Source organism: Centruroides vittatus, unplaced genomic scaffold, assembly GCF_030686945.1.
Source record: "Centruroides vittatus isolate TY-2023 unplaced genomic scaffold, ASM3068694v2 contig_883, whole genome shotgun sequence".
NCBI classification, from domain to species: domain Eukaryota; kingdom Metazoa; phylum Arthropoda; class Arachnida; order Scorpiones; family Buthidae; genus Centruroides; species Centruroides vittatus.
In genome coordinates, this window is record NW_027122575.1 from 1,465,561 (window position 1) to 1,484,018 (window position 18,458).

Here is an 18,458-nt window from a genome sequence, read left to right on the forward strand (position 1 = left end):
TAGTGGTGTGAATAAACATGGCAGCCATTGCACTACAATACATTCAGTGCAATGGCTGCCATGTCTATTCATACCACTACCCAAGCAGGGAGTTGTAGTCTTGTTTTAACACATTGCCAATATTGCTCACTAGAGTAGTGAATGACATCCCTACCCCATCCATTCACATTATTGTCCAACAAAATGTAACAATGATGTGAATGACCAGCCATTCATGTAATTAGAATATCACTTTTCTCAAATACAAATATTAACCGGATCTCAATATTCTAATATCTTGAATACCCCAAATACTCAAATTCATTAATTAATAATTTATTTAGTATTTAAATTGCTTTAATTATTTCAATATATTAATAAATAAATAAAAAAATTTTGAAAACACACAACAATTTACTAAATTTTAAGAAACGAAACTTCAAACTTAAGTTTGAGTTTTGGAGTAGCTTATTAACTTATTATTATTATTTTTTTTTAAGATACTTTTATCAATCTCTGCACACAAAGCTAGAACTAATTTAAAATCTTAGGCACAAAAAACCTCACACACGCTGTTTCTAGCAAACAAATTAATAAGCACAAACGTTTTCGGCTGTTTTGAAAGGCCTTCTTAGGTGCACTGAGGAGGGTTGGAAAGTCGGATAGCAAATGTTTACGTGACATCATTGTTTATGAGGGGTTTCCTCTTACAAGTGACGTCATAGCAGAGAAGGTTTAAACGAAAATGGCCTTGGAAAATATTTTAAGATTAGCCAAGCTGCGTGGACGATTGTCGAAGATATGCGAATTGCGAGAAGCGGAAAAAAGGAAAAGAAAAGGAAATAGAAAGAAAAAAGAAACCTGATAAATTTAGAAAATGCACGAGAGAACAAAACGGACAAGGAGAGGGTGGACCGGCCTATTTAATTAAGGGGGTTATCGAGGAGTGACCGCCAGGCTGGGGAGAGCGAATCTGCATCCCTGCTGTTAATGCAGTTTTCTTTGAGGGACTCGATAACCCCCTTAATTAAATAGGCCGGTCCACCCTCTCCTTGTCCGTTTTGTTCTCTCGTGCATTTTCTAAATTTATCAGGTTTCTTTTTTCTTTCTATTTCCTTTTCTTTTCCTTTTTTCCGCTTCTCGCAATTCGCATATCTTCGACAATCGTCCACGCAGCTTGGCTAATCTTAAAATATTTTCCAAGGCCATTTTCGTTTAAACCTTCTCTGCTATGATGTCACTTGTAAGAGGAAACCCCTCATAAACAATGACGTCACGTAAACATTTGCTATCCGACTTACCAACCCTCCTCAGTGCACCTGAAGAAGGCCTTTAAACAGCCGAAAACATTTGTGCTTATTAATTTGTTTGCTAGAAACAGCGTGTGTAAGTTTTTTGTGCCTACAATACTCTTATTTCAACTTCGATAGTTTAACAAATAATTCTTCTCATTCTCACCTACTGTAGATTTTTATTTTGAAAAACAAGAATTCAAAAATGTTTAGGATCTAGTCTGCTTCCTTTTCTTGTCACAAATTAAATCAGAGGTACTGAAGAAGCACTATCTGATTTAATCAGTATCTTCTTGTATTCACCACTGTGTCTGTCAATGACAAAAACAAGAGGATACCATTTGACCAAAAAACTTTTTATGGCAAATATGGTTTATCAGATCATCCACAATAAAATTGTTGTACCCATGTTAATAAAAGATACATAATCAAATATTTTAAATTTTTGAGTTAGCTGCTCTCCTTTTGGGTACTTCTGAATCTGCCACCCTGACTGTACATATGACACAATATTGGAAGTATTTATAATATTCAAATTTACTTTTTTTTTTTTTTTTTTTTTTTTCAATGTAATATTCAAGATCTTAAATATTGAATACTTTTTATAATTCAAATACACTCAAACCTCAGGTTTCGAATGCCTTGCTTTTCAAACAATTCAGTTTACGAATAATATTTTGAACACTATATTTGCCCTGGTTGCCAAACAAGCTACTTGGAAAGAGCCGACCACAGATTAGAGAGACAGATGGTCAACTCCCTATACTTCCTATGTTAAAAAAGATTAACAGCCCAACCAAATAATGACAGGACTACAGAATTAATTCAGAAGTTAGTGATGCCAAGATTCACCTTGCATCATTAGATGCCAAGACACAAACCACTGATGATGATGTTAACCAAATTAGGTTTCAATGTGCATCCAAGTAAGATACTATATCTATTTATTGGTATATGTCCCAACTGAACTTAAATGAAATTAATTAATAAAAACTGTGTTAATTGACATTTGCATAATATATAAATGACATCTACGAATGTGTGTTTAAAGGTTCTTAACTCAAATTAAATAACAAAAAGTATTATATATTATAATATTAATATTTAATTTAATATTTATTAATACTAGATAGCCAGTTAATTAAAAGTAAAAATAATAAAATAATAATTAAAACTCTGGATTTTACACCAAAATTAAAACTGAAATAAAAAAATAAAATCAAAATTAATTAATTAAAATTTAAATTAAAAATCAAATCAATTGAAACATTATATTTTGGAAACTGTGGATAAAGTACTTGTCCATCTTCATTGATTTGGTTACATTTCATCCAGGCAGAGTCGAGTCACTATTTATAGCACTTTTAAGTGATGATTTCAGTTTTGGTTGGAGGTGACAGAACAGTTTGCTTTTAATATATATATAAAATGGATATGGAATAGATATAGATGTTGTTATATTATATTGCATTTGTATGCATTTTTATGCATGAAATACAACTAAAAAGGAAAAATAAGACTGTTTTAGCAGTTGGGAATGAATAAATCCATTTTTATCTGTTGATAAAATAATGTTTCTTACGGAAAAATTTGTTTTGGTTTGAGAACAACTTTAAGAAACAAATTAAGTTCAAAAACCAAGGTTTGACTGTATTCTGTCATCTTATATACAGGGTAATTATAAAAATCCCGATCCATTTTTGTGAAAATGGTAACAATCATTTGTTTGCAGTTGCATGAAATAGGCTAGACCCAAGAAGAGTGATTTGTGCATGTTTCAGTGGATTAATTTACCTGGAAGTACCATCAAATTCTCCCATTCCATAGCCTTCAAGAGATTGAGACATAATGCTTGGTGGGTGGCATAGTCCTTTCTCTCCTCCTCCAGCTTATTTAACACCTGGACATGTTATGCATGTTTTATGAATTTGTAATGAAGAATCTCCTACATTTAGAGGGACTATTATGGCACAGTGAGCACCTGGCTTAGTCTTCTGGTTGAAAACACAGATTCTGCATTATTGCAGTTTATACAAGTTAAACAGTTTCGTCTGGCATGATGGGTCTCCCAGAATTACCTGTTTAACTGAATTTGGTAATCAACAGTTTAATATTGGTCCAGGTAGGAGCAGACTTCCTGAATTTCTGGGTGAAGTTTGTCTGTACTTCCATGTAAGTTATTTCATGAAAGTACAGACTAAAACATGTGCAAATAGCAGTGATTCTCTCTTCTTGGATCAGCATGTTTCACACAACCTGCATACAAATGATTTTGTTACCATTTTCACAAAAATAAATTAAGACTTTCTATCACCTTGTATATATGCTTATAAGAAAACAGCATGGCAAAGTTCAAATTTATATTCTCCATATTAAATAAATTAATATATTTTCACAAAAGTAATATTTGATATAAGTAGATTACTTATTTAAATCAGTATCATCCTGCAATATAACAAAGTATATATATTAAATTGTCATAGGATCAGTTTGAAATTATTATTTTCAATAGGCTTTGACTCCAAAACATTAATTCAATCTAACAAACATACCACATTATTTTTTTTAAAATAAATTTATGCTAGAAAAAATTTAAACTTTACCTTAATGCCATCTTCAGTTATTTCTTCAATTTTAGCACGATAATAATTCATGCTATTGTGTGCTTCAAAAAATGGTGCCAAAATTATTTTTCCTGGATATATTTCTGTCACTGGCTATAAATAAAAAAAGTATTTCTCTTTTAAAATATATTAAAAATAATAATATAAAAAGAATCGAAATTTTAAAATTTACCTGAAAATGTTTTGCTCCATTCACATTTATTGTGTCTTTTAAAAATTGTAAATTCAAATTTTCACTATTAGGTTCTCTGTATTGAGCCCAAAAATGTCCACAATCCACCATCTGTATATTTTTTATTGTTTATCAGTATTTCAACAATGTAAATTTATAAATGAAAATTTATTTAGTTATGATTGTATAACTTACAAAGGTAGCAAATATATGAATAACTGTTGTCCTGATAGACGGAAGCTCAACTTGATTTATAATATTATCTGTTACTTGTATAGAAATTCTGTTTAAAAAAACAACAATAATCTTTTATACAAAGTATGGTCCAAAAATTATGGTAATGATCCTATTAAAAATTTTATAATACTCTTTTACATTTCTCGAAGTGAAAAAAGTTTCTAATACTTCACTATTGACTTTCTAAAGATATTATTATAATTTTTATCATTAACAAAATGTACTCACTAATTAAAATTTTAAAAAATAAAACAGATGATAAAAAAAATATTTGCCACTGATAAATTTATCATGAATGCAAATGAACATGCAGTGCACTGTAACAATCAGTGATTTCGTTAGGTACAGTACAGTATTGATATAATCGCTGATTGATACAGTGCACTGCGTGTTCATTTGCATTCATGATAAATTTATCAGTGGCAAATATTTGTCATCATCATCATCTAGTTTATCCTTTGTGAAAAGCTCAAAGAAGTTATAATTATGCTATTAATTTAATCAGATTTTTGATTTCTTTTTTCAAGAAGTTAGAGGGCCATTAAAAATCCTTAATTTTGCATAATTATACAAATTTGTCCAGGATTCTTTTAGTCAAATTCAAATGTGAATTTTAAGACAATACAAACTATGTTTGAGTCCTTTATCCATTTACATCCTTTTATTCCAACCAGGAACCACAAAACAGCAGGCGACTCGAAGCAAAACATTTCTAAAAATAACAGACAAAATACTATCAAATGATTCACAACACAATTAAACTAAAAGACTAACACTAAAAGAATCCTGGGCAAATATGTATAATTATGCAAATAATTTCTGGATAGCCCGAATCCGCCAGATGACTCTCGGCTAGAAACGCGATTATATAACAAGAATGCTGTTGTGAAAGATTTTTACTAAATTTTAATGTTATAGATGCCGTAGCCTACAAGAACAGGTTGGCATCGAGATCATTTTTAATTGTGTTGTGAATCGTTTGATAGTATTTCATTTGTTATTTTTAGAAGTGTTTTACTTCAAGTCGCCTGTTGTTTTGTAGTTCATGGTTGGAATAAAAGAATGTAAATGGATAAAGGACTCGAACATAGTTTGTATTACCTTAAAATTCACATTTGAATTATCCTTAATTTTGTTTATTTTAAAGAAATAAAAAACTTATGAGCAGAAATTCAAGTCAATTGATTACAAAAATATATTAAATGCTTTAGTATGTTAATAAAAAGACAAGAAATCTGTTTTACTATAATTATTTTGACAATGACAATACTTATTATTTGACATAAACTACAGTATTTTCATTTTACTATAAACCATCATTCACTATTTTTGGAAACACTTTGCATACTTGTAAATATTTAAGAATATAAACTTGATAAATACATTTCTTTTATTATACATCTAATTTTAAATAATGATATTGTTTTACTGTAGATTCCCATACAATATGTTTTAAAATTTTTCTTTTGTAACCACTAATAGTTTGTATCTACTAGCTTATCTTTCTAACACTGGTGTTCTATTTGAACGGTTTTCAGCATTCCTGATGAGTCAAGATAACTGAAAAACTTTTTATATCTGTTACTTCTAATTTTTTATAATTTTCCTTCTTCCTCCATTAAATTAATATTTTCATTTTATTTTATTTATGGAGTCATGTCTTAATAAAAACAGAATAGACTAATATATAGATATCAGAATTGATGATACAAAATACATTTTTGACTCTCCAGTCCAACATTAGCTTCTTTCTAACAGAACTCTCAAACCAAACTATTAAATCTTTATTAGTTAAAATTTATTTTATTTCTTACATTTCAGATGATATTTAAATCTAAGAGCAAAAAACCAATACTATATATATGATATATATATATATATATATATATATATATATATCATTTTTAAAATGATAATTACACACACACACACAGTAGAACTAACTTGGTTACAAAGTTTTTCAAGGAATCAATCTAAAAACCTTAAGCTGAAATGAAAATAATATAGCTTTTTCTTTCAATAATTCCATATTTATTTAACAAAGTTCCCACTATATTACAGTGAATTAGGCTTACAAAGCATTTATTTATTTAGAAGGACAATCAAATCTTTGAAATAGTCAAGAAGCTTAAACCCTTGGTAATTTTTCATAGTAAAAATCCTAGAGCTTTAAAAAAACATAGCAAAATCTTCACTCCCAGTAATTTGGAAATCGCATGAGAAAGCACAGATGACTAGAGCAATATTCTGTGATTAGTTTGTAGATTATTTTGTGCCCACAACAAGAAAATACTGTAGAGAGGAAAATCTTGCATTTAAAATAATTTCACTATACTCATTATGTTGACTTTGACAGATTTATACAAAAATTGTTACTGTTGCTAGAGGTGCAAAATTCAATGATGTTGAAGAATTACTCAATTCTCATGGTTTGCCATTAACAAATGAGGAGTTAGATAAGCCTACAATTGAAGAAATCAAAGGCAGTAATGAAGATTTGAATAAAATCCCAATGAAAACAGGCTATCCATTGATGGTTTATGTGACACATTTGCAAAGTGTGACAAAATCATCAATTATTTTCTTAAAAACTATCCAATTTACAAACAGGCAGGAAAATTTGAGTGCAAGACAAGAGACTTAGTATCTTGTTATAAAACAATATTAAATGAAACAAGTAAAATGGCAAACTGTATTTGGGACAAGACTATGTCTCGGAGACTCACTACTAAGTGGGTTCACTTTGACGCTTAAGGCGGATCTCGTTCTCCAATCTTCTTTGGTATCACTGATTTTGAGCACAATCGTTCAAATTTTGCCAGCCACGACCACGAGGTCATCCATCATGCATTTTCTGTGAAATTAACCTATCCAATGTAGAAATTCCTTTCTGTTGCACGTCGGCCCGGGTTGAATTTTTGTCAATGTCCAACGAAAATTTCCCATTTTTGAAAAAATAATCATGGCTATTGTATTGTCCAAAATTATTTTTTTTATTTTGCAAAAACAATACTGGGTTGTGTCCTATCTTGTCTGTTGACCTCGACCAAGTGTTCTGCATCTATTGTTCTGCCAGTAAAAATTAACTGAGAAACTGATAATTTACTTAATTTGTATCAGCTGCGCAATATTTACACAATAGTGTTGAAATATAATATAAATCCAAGTTCGGCACGGCTGTCAAATCGAAAGATTAACTAAATGAAGTAAAAAGATTTCTCCTAAACTCTAATGAGGAGAGACAAGTGAGATCAAAGAGCAAAGGTCACACAATGGTGCCCTCTGCCCTACACGTCAAATTTTTTATCAGTCCCACGATTTTACTATACTAGATAATGTTTAAAAAAACCCACTTGTAATGACATAAAACCCTGTTTTAATGTCATATTTGAAGCACTCCCAAATTTAGAAAATTAGATTACAAATTTTACTTAACATAGAAGATACTGTGTGTTCAGTCCTAAGATCAGAGTTCACTTCCTAGAATGACTGTGGGTGCTACTCTCCCCATCTGACTGCGGGTGGTACTCTCCCCATCTGACTTCGGTGGGGTGAGGTGCCTGTTTTGCCTGTTTGTAGAAGAGGGTTGCCATTTTGTATTTCATTTTGACTCGGTTCTCGGTCCCCTGACTACCTACAAGTCTGGATTTTTTTACGTGCAAATGATTTGGGCACCTAATACTCTGTGCCAAATATCAACTCTTGACATGTACTCCTTCATACCTCTAAGCTGGTAATATAAACAGCAGTACAATTTTATAAACAAGACCATAGTCTTGTCAAAAATAAACTGCAGGAAACGGTATACTTTAGATTTGTTTTTCATACATCAAAATGCAGTAGTCAGTAAAAATGATGAAACACAACCAGGACCTTCTAAAATTCAATTATAAATAATATTTATGAAAAATAATTTTTAATATTCAATTATACTAATAATAAATATTTAATGTATGTGTAAATATGGATAATAAAGATTTCTTTGATGTTTATCATTTGATTTTGCTTTATTGAAACCCAATTAAACATTTTTCTTATGACTTTCTATGAATTTATGATCTCCACTTTAAATAGATTCACTTATAGTACAAACGTTTTTGATCCTAGTTAACGATTTTAAATTAGAAATCCGTAGATAATGAAAAAAAAATTTATTTGTTGTCATTTTTTGTTAACTATATAATAAACATAGTTTCATTTGTTTTGAAATAGGAAGTTTACAAATAATTTAAGCTATGGATAAAATTGCAATGAGCAAAGTCATTATTAAATGTAAAAAATAATTACACAGTATTTTAAATTCTTCTCATTGTAAAAACCATTTGGAATTCTTTTCTAATATATAAAATTTATATTACTTTTGCAATATAAAAGAAAATACTTTTCTTTAGTCATACCATTTGTCAATATACTATTGACAAATGGATATACATGAAACTTGGTACCATACTAAATTCAAGAATAAAATTATTATATTAAATTTTGTTAATTCTTTACTATGTAAAATTTAATCAAAAACATTACTTAATTTAGTAGTATATCTTACATTGCCTATTATTTCTAAAGAAAAATAATAGTAACCTGTTAGTTTGCAGCCTTCTCTCTTTACTACATTTTTCATTTCTCAACTGAAGTAATTGTTCCAATTTTCTGCTTGCCTCAGCTTTATCATATATCTGAAGCTGCAAAGGCATTCGTAACCGCCTAAAAGAGAAAATTTATAGAATTGATTCATTGTAAATAAAATTTATACTGAAAATGAGATAATTTTAACATTAAAATGTTTATGAATGTATTAACAATTAAATTTTATTAAAGTTAAATATTTAAATAAACCAGTTTCAGGCTTCAGTGATATGAAGGAATTCTTTGTGTTAGTGCTTCTTAAATGTATTCAATCAAGAGGATAATATTAATCTAATACAAATTCTTTTATTCATTTCTAGAATGGAGCCTAATCTTGCAAAGATCTCTGGCAAAATATGGAAGACTTATATTGAGTGCTACTAAATCAAGTAAAAGGAAAGATCACCTCACTCCTCCTAATACTAAGTTGGTTGGATTTGGGGTTTTGTGGCCTAGGTAGGCCAGAAGGTGTCAGGTCAAGCCAGCTATATTGCTGTATACCCTGTTGAGTCTTTTTTCTATGTCATAGTTGTTCTATTGTAAGTCCTGTAGCTCTGTATATAAATTTATTGCCTTCAGATATGCTATTGTGGGTTGAATTTGTCCATTCTTGTCTAGTATATTCTGTAGTTGGTTGTCTGAAGATATTTGTTGTTGAAGGTAGCATTCTCTAGCTGTTTTGTACTGAGAGCATGATAGTAATATATGTCAAGTGCGTGGCAAGTTGACCTTCTAATACTAAATTAATAACTGATTTCAACTCACTGACAGAAAAAGATCCATAGAAATTGTCTCACAGATAGATAAAGATCTACAGATTTCACAGAAAATCATCAGGTTAGTCAAACACATTAAGTTCCACACTAATAATAAATGTGGATAAAATGTCAAACACCTTAACCTGTTATCTGGTATTCCCAAGATATCTTGTCTCTGCCTCGGGACATTTTTGACACTAAATGTCATTAGTTTTAATATAAAAATTATACCAACTAACTTGTGAAATATAATTTTTTTTTGTTTTTACATTTATTAATATGTCTATTTTGTTTGTGCAAAATAAAAAAATAATTTCAGACAATACAATAGCCATGATTATTTTTTTTTAAACATGAAATTTTTATTAGACTTCGACAAAAATTCAACGTGGTACAACATGCAACGGAAAAAAAAATTTCAACATGGGATAGGTCAATGACAGATATATGAAATAGAATCCCAGTTTTAATTAACAGAGGTTGCGGCCGATGTTTTCAATGTGAAAACGTGTACGTCAGATGTTCAGAGCCGCCTTCCTGTAAGTCTAGAAGTTTGACAATGGCATTTGGAACGTTGAGCATGATTCCACTGACATTCCAAATGCCATTGTCAAACTTCTAGGCTTACAGGCTCTGAACATCCGATGTACATGTTTTTGCATTGAAAATGTCGGCCGCAACCTCTCAATTATATCTAATGAGAGACTAACTAATCAGATGGCTTCCACAAAAGATTATCTGAATTCTATAAGAGTGCATTTGAGAGTTGAAGGCCAATTTCAAATATATATATAGAAAGAAAAAATAAAAAATATAGAACAACAAATTAATGAACTAAAAATGGAAAAGAAACTAATGTATTTTAAAATTGTTCTTTAATCAACACTTTTAATCAAAACAGCATCATCTTACATAATTATCCCAGTTTGAAAAGCATTTCTATAAAACAAATTTTGGATTTAAATACTGTGTTGCTGATGATATTTTAGATATAACTCAATTAACTAATACAAGAATTTCTACATATGATTACTGTTAAGAACTAACAAATCTGAAACAAATTTTTACTTCTTTTATTAAACAAAAACAACAAATGCTTAATAATTGGCAGAATATGCAAATTTCAAAAGGCCTAGAATTAGACAAAAGAACATTCTTCCTTTTTACATTGAAATAAAAAGTGCAAAACCATCAAGTCAAATTATGTAATGACTTCATATTGATAGGTCAGAATAAAGTAACACACTGTCTCTTAGAACAAAGCAATTAGTAAATGTGGAAATTTTTTTTTACCAATTCCTTTACCACAGAATTTAATAAATTAACATTTGACAAATCATAGACACAACTCTGTAATTGAAATTACACATAATCAAATGCTCACAGTATAACAAATTGGAATTGCCAGAGAATGAAAAAATTTTATCAATTGATTTCCCTCAATTTAAATTTGAAGCAGATATTGTCAAAGCTCAATGACTTCATTTTGATAGCATAAATTATAGCTGAGAAATATCTCTTGCAATACAGTACATATTTGCAATTAATGCTGCTTTCCTCTGATTGGCTATGAGTTTGGCTTGCATCTTATTGGTTGAAGAAAGTTGGGCATTGGAAACTATTAAACAATTTCTGTTAATGTATGTCAAAAACATTTTATTTATACTTAATACAAGTAAATACTGTATCTGCCATTGTATTAATAAAATACCATAATTCCAATCAAATCTATTATTTTTTATACTGTGTAGGAACTGCTATATCTTGAAACCTGTCTATCTCAAATTTTTTTCTTGTTCTCATGAGATTTGAGATACAGGTTCAACCATACTTGCTAAAATATAATAATAATTCATCAACCCGAAAGGCACCAAGAGCCACAGAAACATTCTGAAAGATCTGTAGGTTGCTGACCCATGAAAAACAGATCCAGTACAATCCCATTCAGAAGTCTCCAGCATTTTGCAATGCTCTTAGAATATTTTTAAAGTAAAAATGAAATAGTTAACATGTAATTTTAAGTTTTAAAAATTATCTGCAACCATCAGTCAAAAAAGTAAATGTCCATATTAATTGTCAAAATATTAAAATAAGAAAGTTATACAGTATGATCACAATTCACATATTCTAATTTTAAGTGATTTTAAAACAATATAATCTTATAAAACAAAAAACAATAAATAACTCTTAGAATATATACTAAAACTATTTAATTTAGGAAGACAAATATTTTATTACAAGAAATATTTTTTCATTCTCATTGCAGATCATGGTCAGCTTAAATCTCTGTTTGAACACAGATGTAAGTTGATGTTCTGAAATGAGAATGAAAAATCTTAAATTAAGCAGTTTTAGTATATATTCTATGTATAATGGTGCTAGTTTTACCTGACGTTATTAATAAGTCTTATTACACACAAAAATTTAAACTATCTCGCTAGATACATTCATGCAAAGTTTAAGAAACTGCATACAAAGCTAATCACTAACTCTACCAATGATAAAATCAAAGAATGGTAGCAAGTAGTTTTAGTAGAAATTTAGTAGAAATGTAAACAATACACAAGTAACTTTCAGTTGATTTTTTAAAGAAATTTTTTCCACATAGTACAAGTTTTCATTACAAATTTTATTTAACTGTAAGCTTATTTATGTCAATAAATTAGTTCTTTATATTTGACATAAATCAAAAAATTGCTTAAGTTAGTAATTATGTATTTAAGGAACAAATCTGCAATTTTAATACACAGTGGGTGATTGGTTAACAAACATAATCTGTTTCAAGACTTTGTTCACTATTCGAATTGTTCGTTAACCGATTATTGATTTACCATAGGTTTTAATGGGAATTTAATTAGTTCATTCTGGAGACCCCAAAAATAAAAAATATATACTTTCTTACTACATTTATTTATATATAATAATAAAACTACATATATATGTTATGGACAAACTGATTAATCGGGCATTATGAATAATGACCAAAAAGAGCAGGCAGTGTGATAAATATTGATTAATTTATCAAATTGACTAGGCATTATGAATACTGCTATCACCTAGTTGGGCAAAGTGATGATAATACATTGAGGAGTGATCATCCAACATACGCTAGCCAATTGGCACTCTGAGTTGCCAATTTTATCACGTTGAGTGCATATTGCATTTAGTATTGAATTTTAAATTGTGTAACATTAATTAATTTGATTAAACTGGGGTGTGTTAAACCCACAACAACACAAAACACTGGGGTGTGTTAAAAAATCGTACTCCTAGAATCTATATCCAGTGTGACGAAAAAAATGAAAGGGTTCACCACAAACATTTTCGAACTTCACAGCAGTTCGAAAACATTTGTGGTGAACCTTTTCATTTTTTTCATCACACTGGATATAGGTTCTCATTTTTCATTCTTGATAGAGGAGTGTATTGCTGTTCGCTTGTGCTCCGGAAGGACAGGAGGGTGATCGATCAGCGACTGAAGAGCCGGCCTTATAGCAGATGGCGAACGCGAGAAGGGGGGATAGAATGCCTTCCGGGAGGACTTTTGATGGAAAGCTGGCCCCTATTCAGGTGTCATCTGCAAGGAGGAAAACCTGAAAAAACTCTTGCTGCCAGCCCGTCCGAGTGGGATATAGATTCTAGGAGTACAATTTTTTAAAAACTCCACTTATTTCATTTAGAAATATTTATTTTTTGTGAATTATTTCAAAGTATTTTAAAAAGAACATGTAATCGTGCTTTTAAAACTAAGTACTTTTAACTATATTAATTAAATGGTAAAATTTTACCTATGTGCACCATCATGGCGGTGGTGGAAACTGTTTGTGCTCTTGACGGATTCCTTCTGGAGGGGAGTTGCCGGCAGGTTGCTAATTGTTTAATGTCACTAGATATTGATACATACTAGTTATTGATATGTGTGTTCAAGAACTACTGTGAATAAATAACTAGTAATGTTAAACAATCAGCAGCCTGCCAGCGGCTCCCCTCCGAGAGGAATCTGTTGAGAGCACAAACAGTCGCAACCACCACCAAATTCAGTACTAAATGCAATACACACACACAATTCAGATATGAGTGCTGATTGGCTAGCGTATTTTGGATGATCACTCCTCAACGTATTATCATCACTTTGCCCGACTAGATGATAGCAGTATTCATAATGACTGGTCAATTTGATAAATTATTGAAATTTATTACAATGCCAGATTTTGTTGGTCATTATGAATAATGACTGGGCATTATTCATAATGCCTGTATTAATCACTTTGTCCATAACATATACACATTCTTGCATTTTTATTAGTCATGTTTTTTCCATTTGTGGGGTTAAAGAATCTGTCTAATGTCGATTGCTTTCTCTCTTCTTCAGGATTTTTCAGAAGTAATTAATAGCATTGTAACTGTAGAAATTCCCAAGCCTCAACCTGGTTTGGATATCATTCTAAGACCGTAGTTCTGACATCCTCCTACTTTTTCAGAAAAGAAAAAAAAAAACATATCTCACTGAGTTTCTTGGTGTTCTTCATTCGAGAGTTCTTGGCGTTCTTCCGTCGTCAGATCCGTTTCAGGTTCCATTATGAGTTCTTCAATGTCCTTTATTTCTCAGACGTGATTTTTGTTATTCCTTTAGCTGCTTGAGTCTTCTTGATTATACTGTATCTTTCTTAAATAAGATTGAACTGCAGCCTATTGTAGACCTGTTCAAGCCATATTGCCCAGCAACATTAGGAATCTTCTGCCCACTCTCTACCTTTGCTATTATACTCTAACCTTTTGAAAAGAAAAACCCATGCAAAACTTAACGAGTGCCCGCCCGACAGTCTTGTGAATACTATAAAAATACAGTTTCTGTTAGAAAAATAAAAGGTTGGAATTACAAGGGAGAGTTTCAAAGTTCGGTGGAATACTATCCAATCAGTATATACCAGGTTGAGTGTTGATGTTGACATCTCCCACACTCTGAAAAGTTTCGAATTGTTGCCCGAAGACAAGGGAAGACCAATCAGTATTCATTATTTTACGTTGCTTCTTCTTGTGTTTGTTCTGTGAGGTGTTCGTTATCCAATCATGTGTTCATTGTCTGAACATAGAAATCTTTCGCGAAAGTGTTCATTATCCGATTTGTTTGTTAACCGATCGCCCACTGTATTTCTATGATGTACAAATTCTTGCTTATGTGTGCACTCCCAAATGGAATACCTGCTTAAATCATGTCCTCACACTAAGTCAACATTTAATTTTTTTTTATTCTTTTTGCCTCGTGGGAACTAAATGGGCCATTTTTTCAGGCCTAATTTGGGTTTCGCTAGACTTACAATGGAGCAGCCAAATGGCAGATGATGGGAACCGACATATCTAGGATATACCATTTCCTGAAAAATTCCTGGATCCAAATGCGAGTCTTCCAGAGCAGTAGACCAACACCTTACTGCCTAAGCCATCTGGCCAACAATTTATCAATTTTTTTTTATATATTATAATAATTAATTAGTTTTAACATTAGCATCAACAGTCCATCTTTATTAAATCATTAGACAAAGATATAAATTAATATGAATTTTTGAAAATTTGGAAAAAGAGTATGCCTCTCAGTACAAAATATCTGAAAGCATTCATTATCTGAATTAATCAGGTACCTAAGTATGAAATTTCTGCAGTGTTCAGCACTAACTGTACCTTATTAAATCAACATAAATTTTCTATAAATGTATTATTTACTTGATATCAAGGAACAAGTAAATTTTGAACAAACATGGCAACAGCAAATATATAAAAATTCTATCTGCTAGAATGAATTTCCCTAAAAAATTTTGTTTTATTACCAATTTTATTAGCAATTAGCAAAAATATATAGTTACAGAAAAAAATTTTCAATAAATGTAATAATTATTTCTGGATAATTATAAAATGCTTTTTCATTAAATGAGAAAAAAGAAAATCATAAAAATATTATCATTTTTTTTATCAATAAAATTTAGTTATGTAACAAAGTTTTTATTCAGTATAATATTTAAAACTTACATCTATAAAAATTTATTAAACAATTTAAAAATGCATACCTCATTTTAACTGCCAAATATACAGCTTGTGGAATTCCAGTACTTTCATTTTGATTAAATTCAATTAAGGCTCTAATAAAAAAAAAAAACTTTACTGTGTTCTTCTTATTTAATAATAATAATAATAATAAATATAATAGAATTTAATTAATTAATGCTAAAACATCTGCTAAATCTTTATCTACTACAAAAAAAAGTGTGAGACATTAAAAGTACCGTATTTTTACTCACTTATAAGATGATCTCACATAAAACGAGGTGTGACTTTAAAGATCAAAATAAAGAAAATTAGATTTATTAATACAATTTAATTTTATTTTGTTTAATCACAATAAAATATCAAATGCACATAAATGCACACATTGCCCTGCAAAAATTACTGGCATTTTAAACTTTAAAGAAAAATCTTGTAAAATCGACAACATAATTTGTTCATGTAAAGTTGGACAATCGGGAATCTTTTTTGCCAATTGTTAAAAGTCTAATCCATTCTCCGTCGATTACATTTATGAGTTTCTCCAAATTCTGATTTCTGAATAATCATCTATTTTCACGTGGGAATGGATTAAAATTTATATTGGACTCCCATGTGATTTTGAACTTCATTGCTATTGCTATTCATCTTTACTCCTGACAATACAAAAGAATGATTGAAATGACCCAGATAAAATACTTTTGTTTTTAAACACCAGAGGGTAAAAAATTCGAATACACGGTTCACAAAAATTATTGCAAAAACGCAAAGAATCCTTCACTCGTGTGTATAGGATGGCCTAGGTTTTTGAAGCAATGAAAAATGAATAAAAACCTTGTCTTATATGCGAGTAAATACGGTATATTAATGATCAAAGTTAAGTTCCAAAGATCATTTTTTGACAAATTTTATTGAAAGTTAATGCATGTGTATATATACAGTAGAGCATCGATTATCCGACCCCCGATTAACCGACTTATCAGTTAACCGACCATGTTCTAGTCGGCAAATTCAAATATCCGCTAGTGATGTGGCACTACAATATTTGTTTGTCTTGGCTACTTTAATATTACTTTTTGTTAAATTTTTGCATGTTTTAGCTGGCAGCACTGGCTCAACCATGAAAGGGAGGCTAGTATTTAAACCAGGCCTAATACACTATACTAATAATGTATTTTTTCATACTTTTCGGTTATCTGACCAACCCCAGTCCCCAATTAAGTCGGATAATTGATGCTCTACTGTATGAATATAATCATAAGGCTAAGAAACATAAAACAATAAATTTAATCTAATATTGGTAAAAAGTTGACTCTTTTGATCACGTTGAAACAGTAATTATAATTGGAGAGACAGACGAGAAAACTTCCCAGGAAAAAGGGATCAATGACAGATAACTAGTAGGCTTTGACAATAGTTTAAAGATCCAATCAAATGCGAGGTGAATTGTTTGTCTATCAATTTTTCAGATATTTATGATTTGAGATCCCTTGACCCATTAAAGTTCCCAAAATGCATTCTATTGTTATTGGTTGTAGACATATAACCAAGTACCATTTGTTCTTTATTCTTTAACTTTATACATGGTAGTGTTCAGGAGAACAAGTAATTACCACCACAAAGAATACCCAATTAGAATAAACAATAAAATTAATAAACAACAACATGTAAAATAAAAAATATGTAAAATAAAAATTGTGTGAATAATTGTAATTGCAGCATAACCATTTTAATCCATTAACACGTTAACTGCCACCTGTAATATGATATTTTCCATTTTTTCAGGCCACAATGAGAAAATTTGATATTTAATATTTTATTATGATATACATAGAAGGGTCATTATATAACAGTCAGTAGAGTGAAGATTAAAAACATATCAACAATGACTGACTGTCATATGGCCTGAAACCAGAAACTATAAGACCACAGAATATTGTTATACAATGTTGATATATTTAGACATACTGACATAGATTTACAACATTTTTGTAATCTTAATGAAATAATTATACAGAGAATAGAGATAATTTTTATTTAGGTTATTTAGAGAATTTCTATAATCTTGGGATGAATCACTTTAAAGTATTCGAGGAATGTTGAAAGAGTAAAACCACGGAATATTTAATATTTAATATTAATTACTTTATATGTAACAAAAGAGAATAATTAAACTAGTTTTCAATATTTTTTCCTTTTTTTAACTATTCACTATTAAAAAAACACTATCAGATATAAAATAGCTTTTTATTTATAAAAAACTATAACCGCCGGCCGTTAGACCACTTCATGAGGCCATATGACAGCTGGCAGTTGAGACCACCTTTATAGATATTATTTACTTTATATGTAATAAAAGAGAATAATTAAACTAGTTTTTGATTTTTTCTTCCTTGTTTTAACTATTCACTATTTAAAAAAAACCACTTCATGAGCCTCATGGGGTGGTTCGACGGTCGGCAGTCAGAAACCAACTTCATAGATGTCCGTGAGAGGCCACCACTAGGATGTAAAACAACGTCTTACAAAGCCAGGATAATTTAACCTTGAGTGAAACTATATCGGTTATATAACGACAGGCCATCAGATGGCTCTGTACGGCCCTAATTAGTATGTCGGCCAGCACGTTGAATGGCAGTTAACGTGTTAAATCCCGTTTCAAAAAAAAAAAGTTAGTCTCCTGTCTCCCTTCTGGTCATTATCCATGGAAAAGTAAAGGCTCCCCATATATACA

General features: G+C 30.3%; 1 protein-coding gene across 1 annotated transcript in view; it reads right to left on the reverse strand.

Moving 5' to 3' along the window:
* The window catches only part of spn-E (spindle E), a 141,360-nt gene that overhangs the window by 36,362 nt on the left and 86,540 nt on the right, over positions 1 to 18,458 (reverse strand). Inside the window, exons 22-26 of the mRNA XM_067280367.1 lie at positions 15,751 to 15,822; positions 8,886 to 9,008; positions 4,263 to 4,350; positions 4,068 to 4,178; positions 3,875 to 3,988 (exon numbers count right to left, since the gene is read on the reverse strand). Coding sequence (XP_067136468.1) covers positions 3,875 to 3,988; positions 4,068 to 4,178; positions 4,263 to 4,350; positions 8,886 to 9,008; positions 15,751 to 15,822 — 508 coding nt within the window. The remainder of the gene's footprint in view (positions 1 to 3,874; positions 3,989 to 4,067; positions 4,179 to 4,262; positions 4,351 to 8,885; positions 9,009 to 15,750; positions 15,823 to 18,458) is intronic.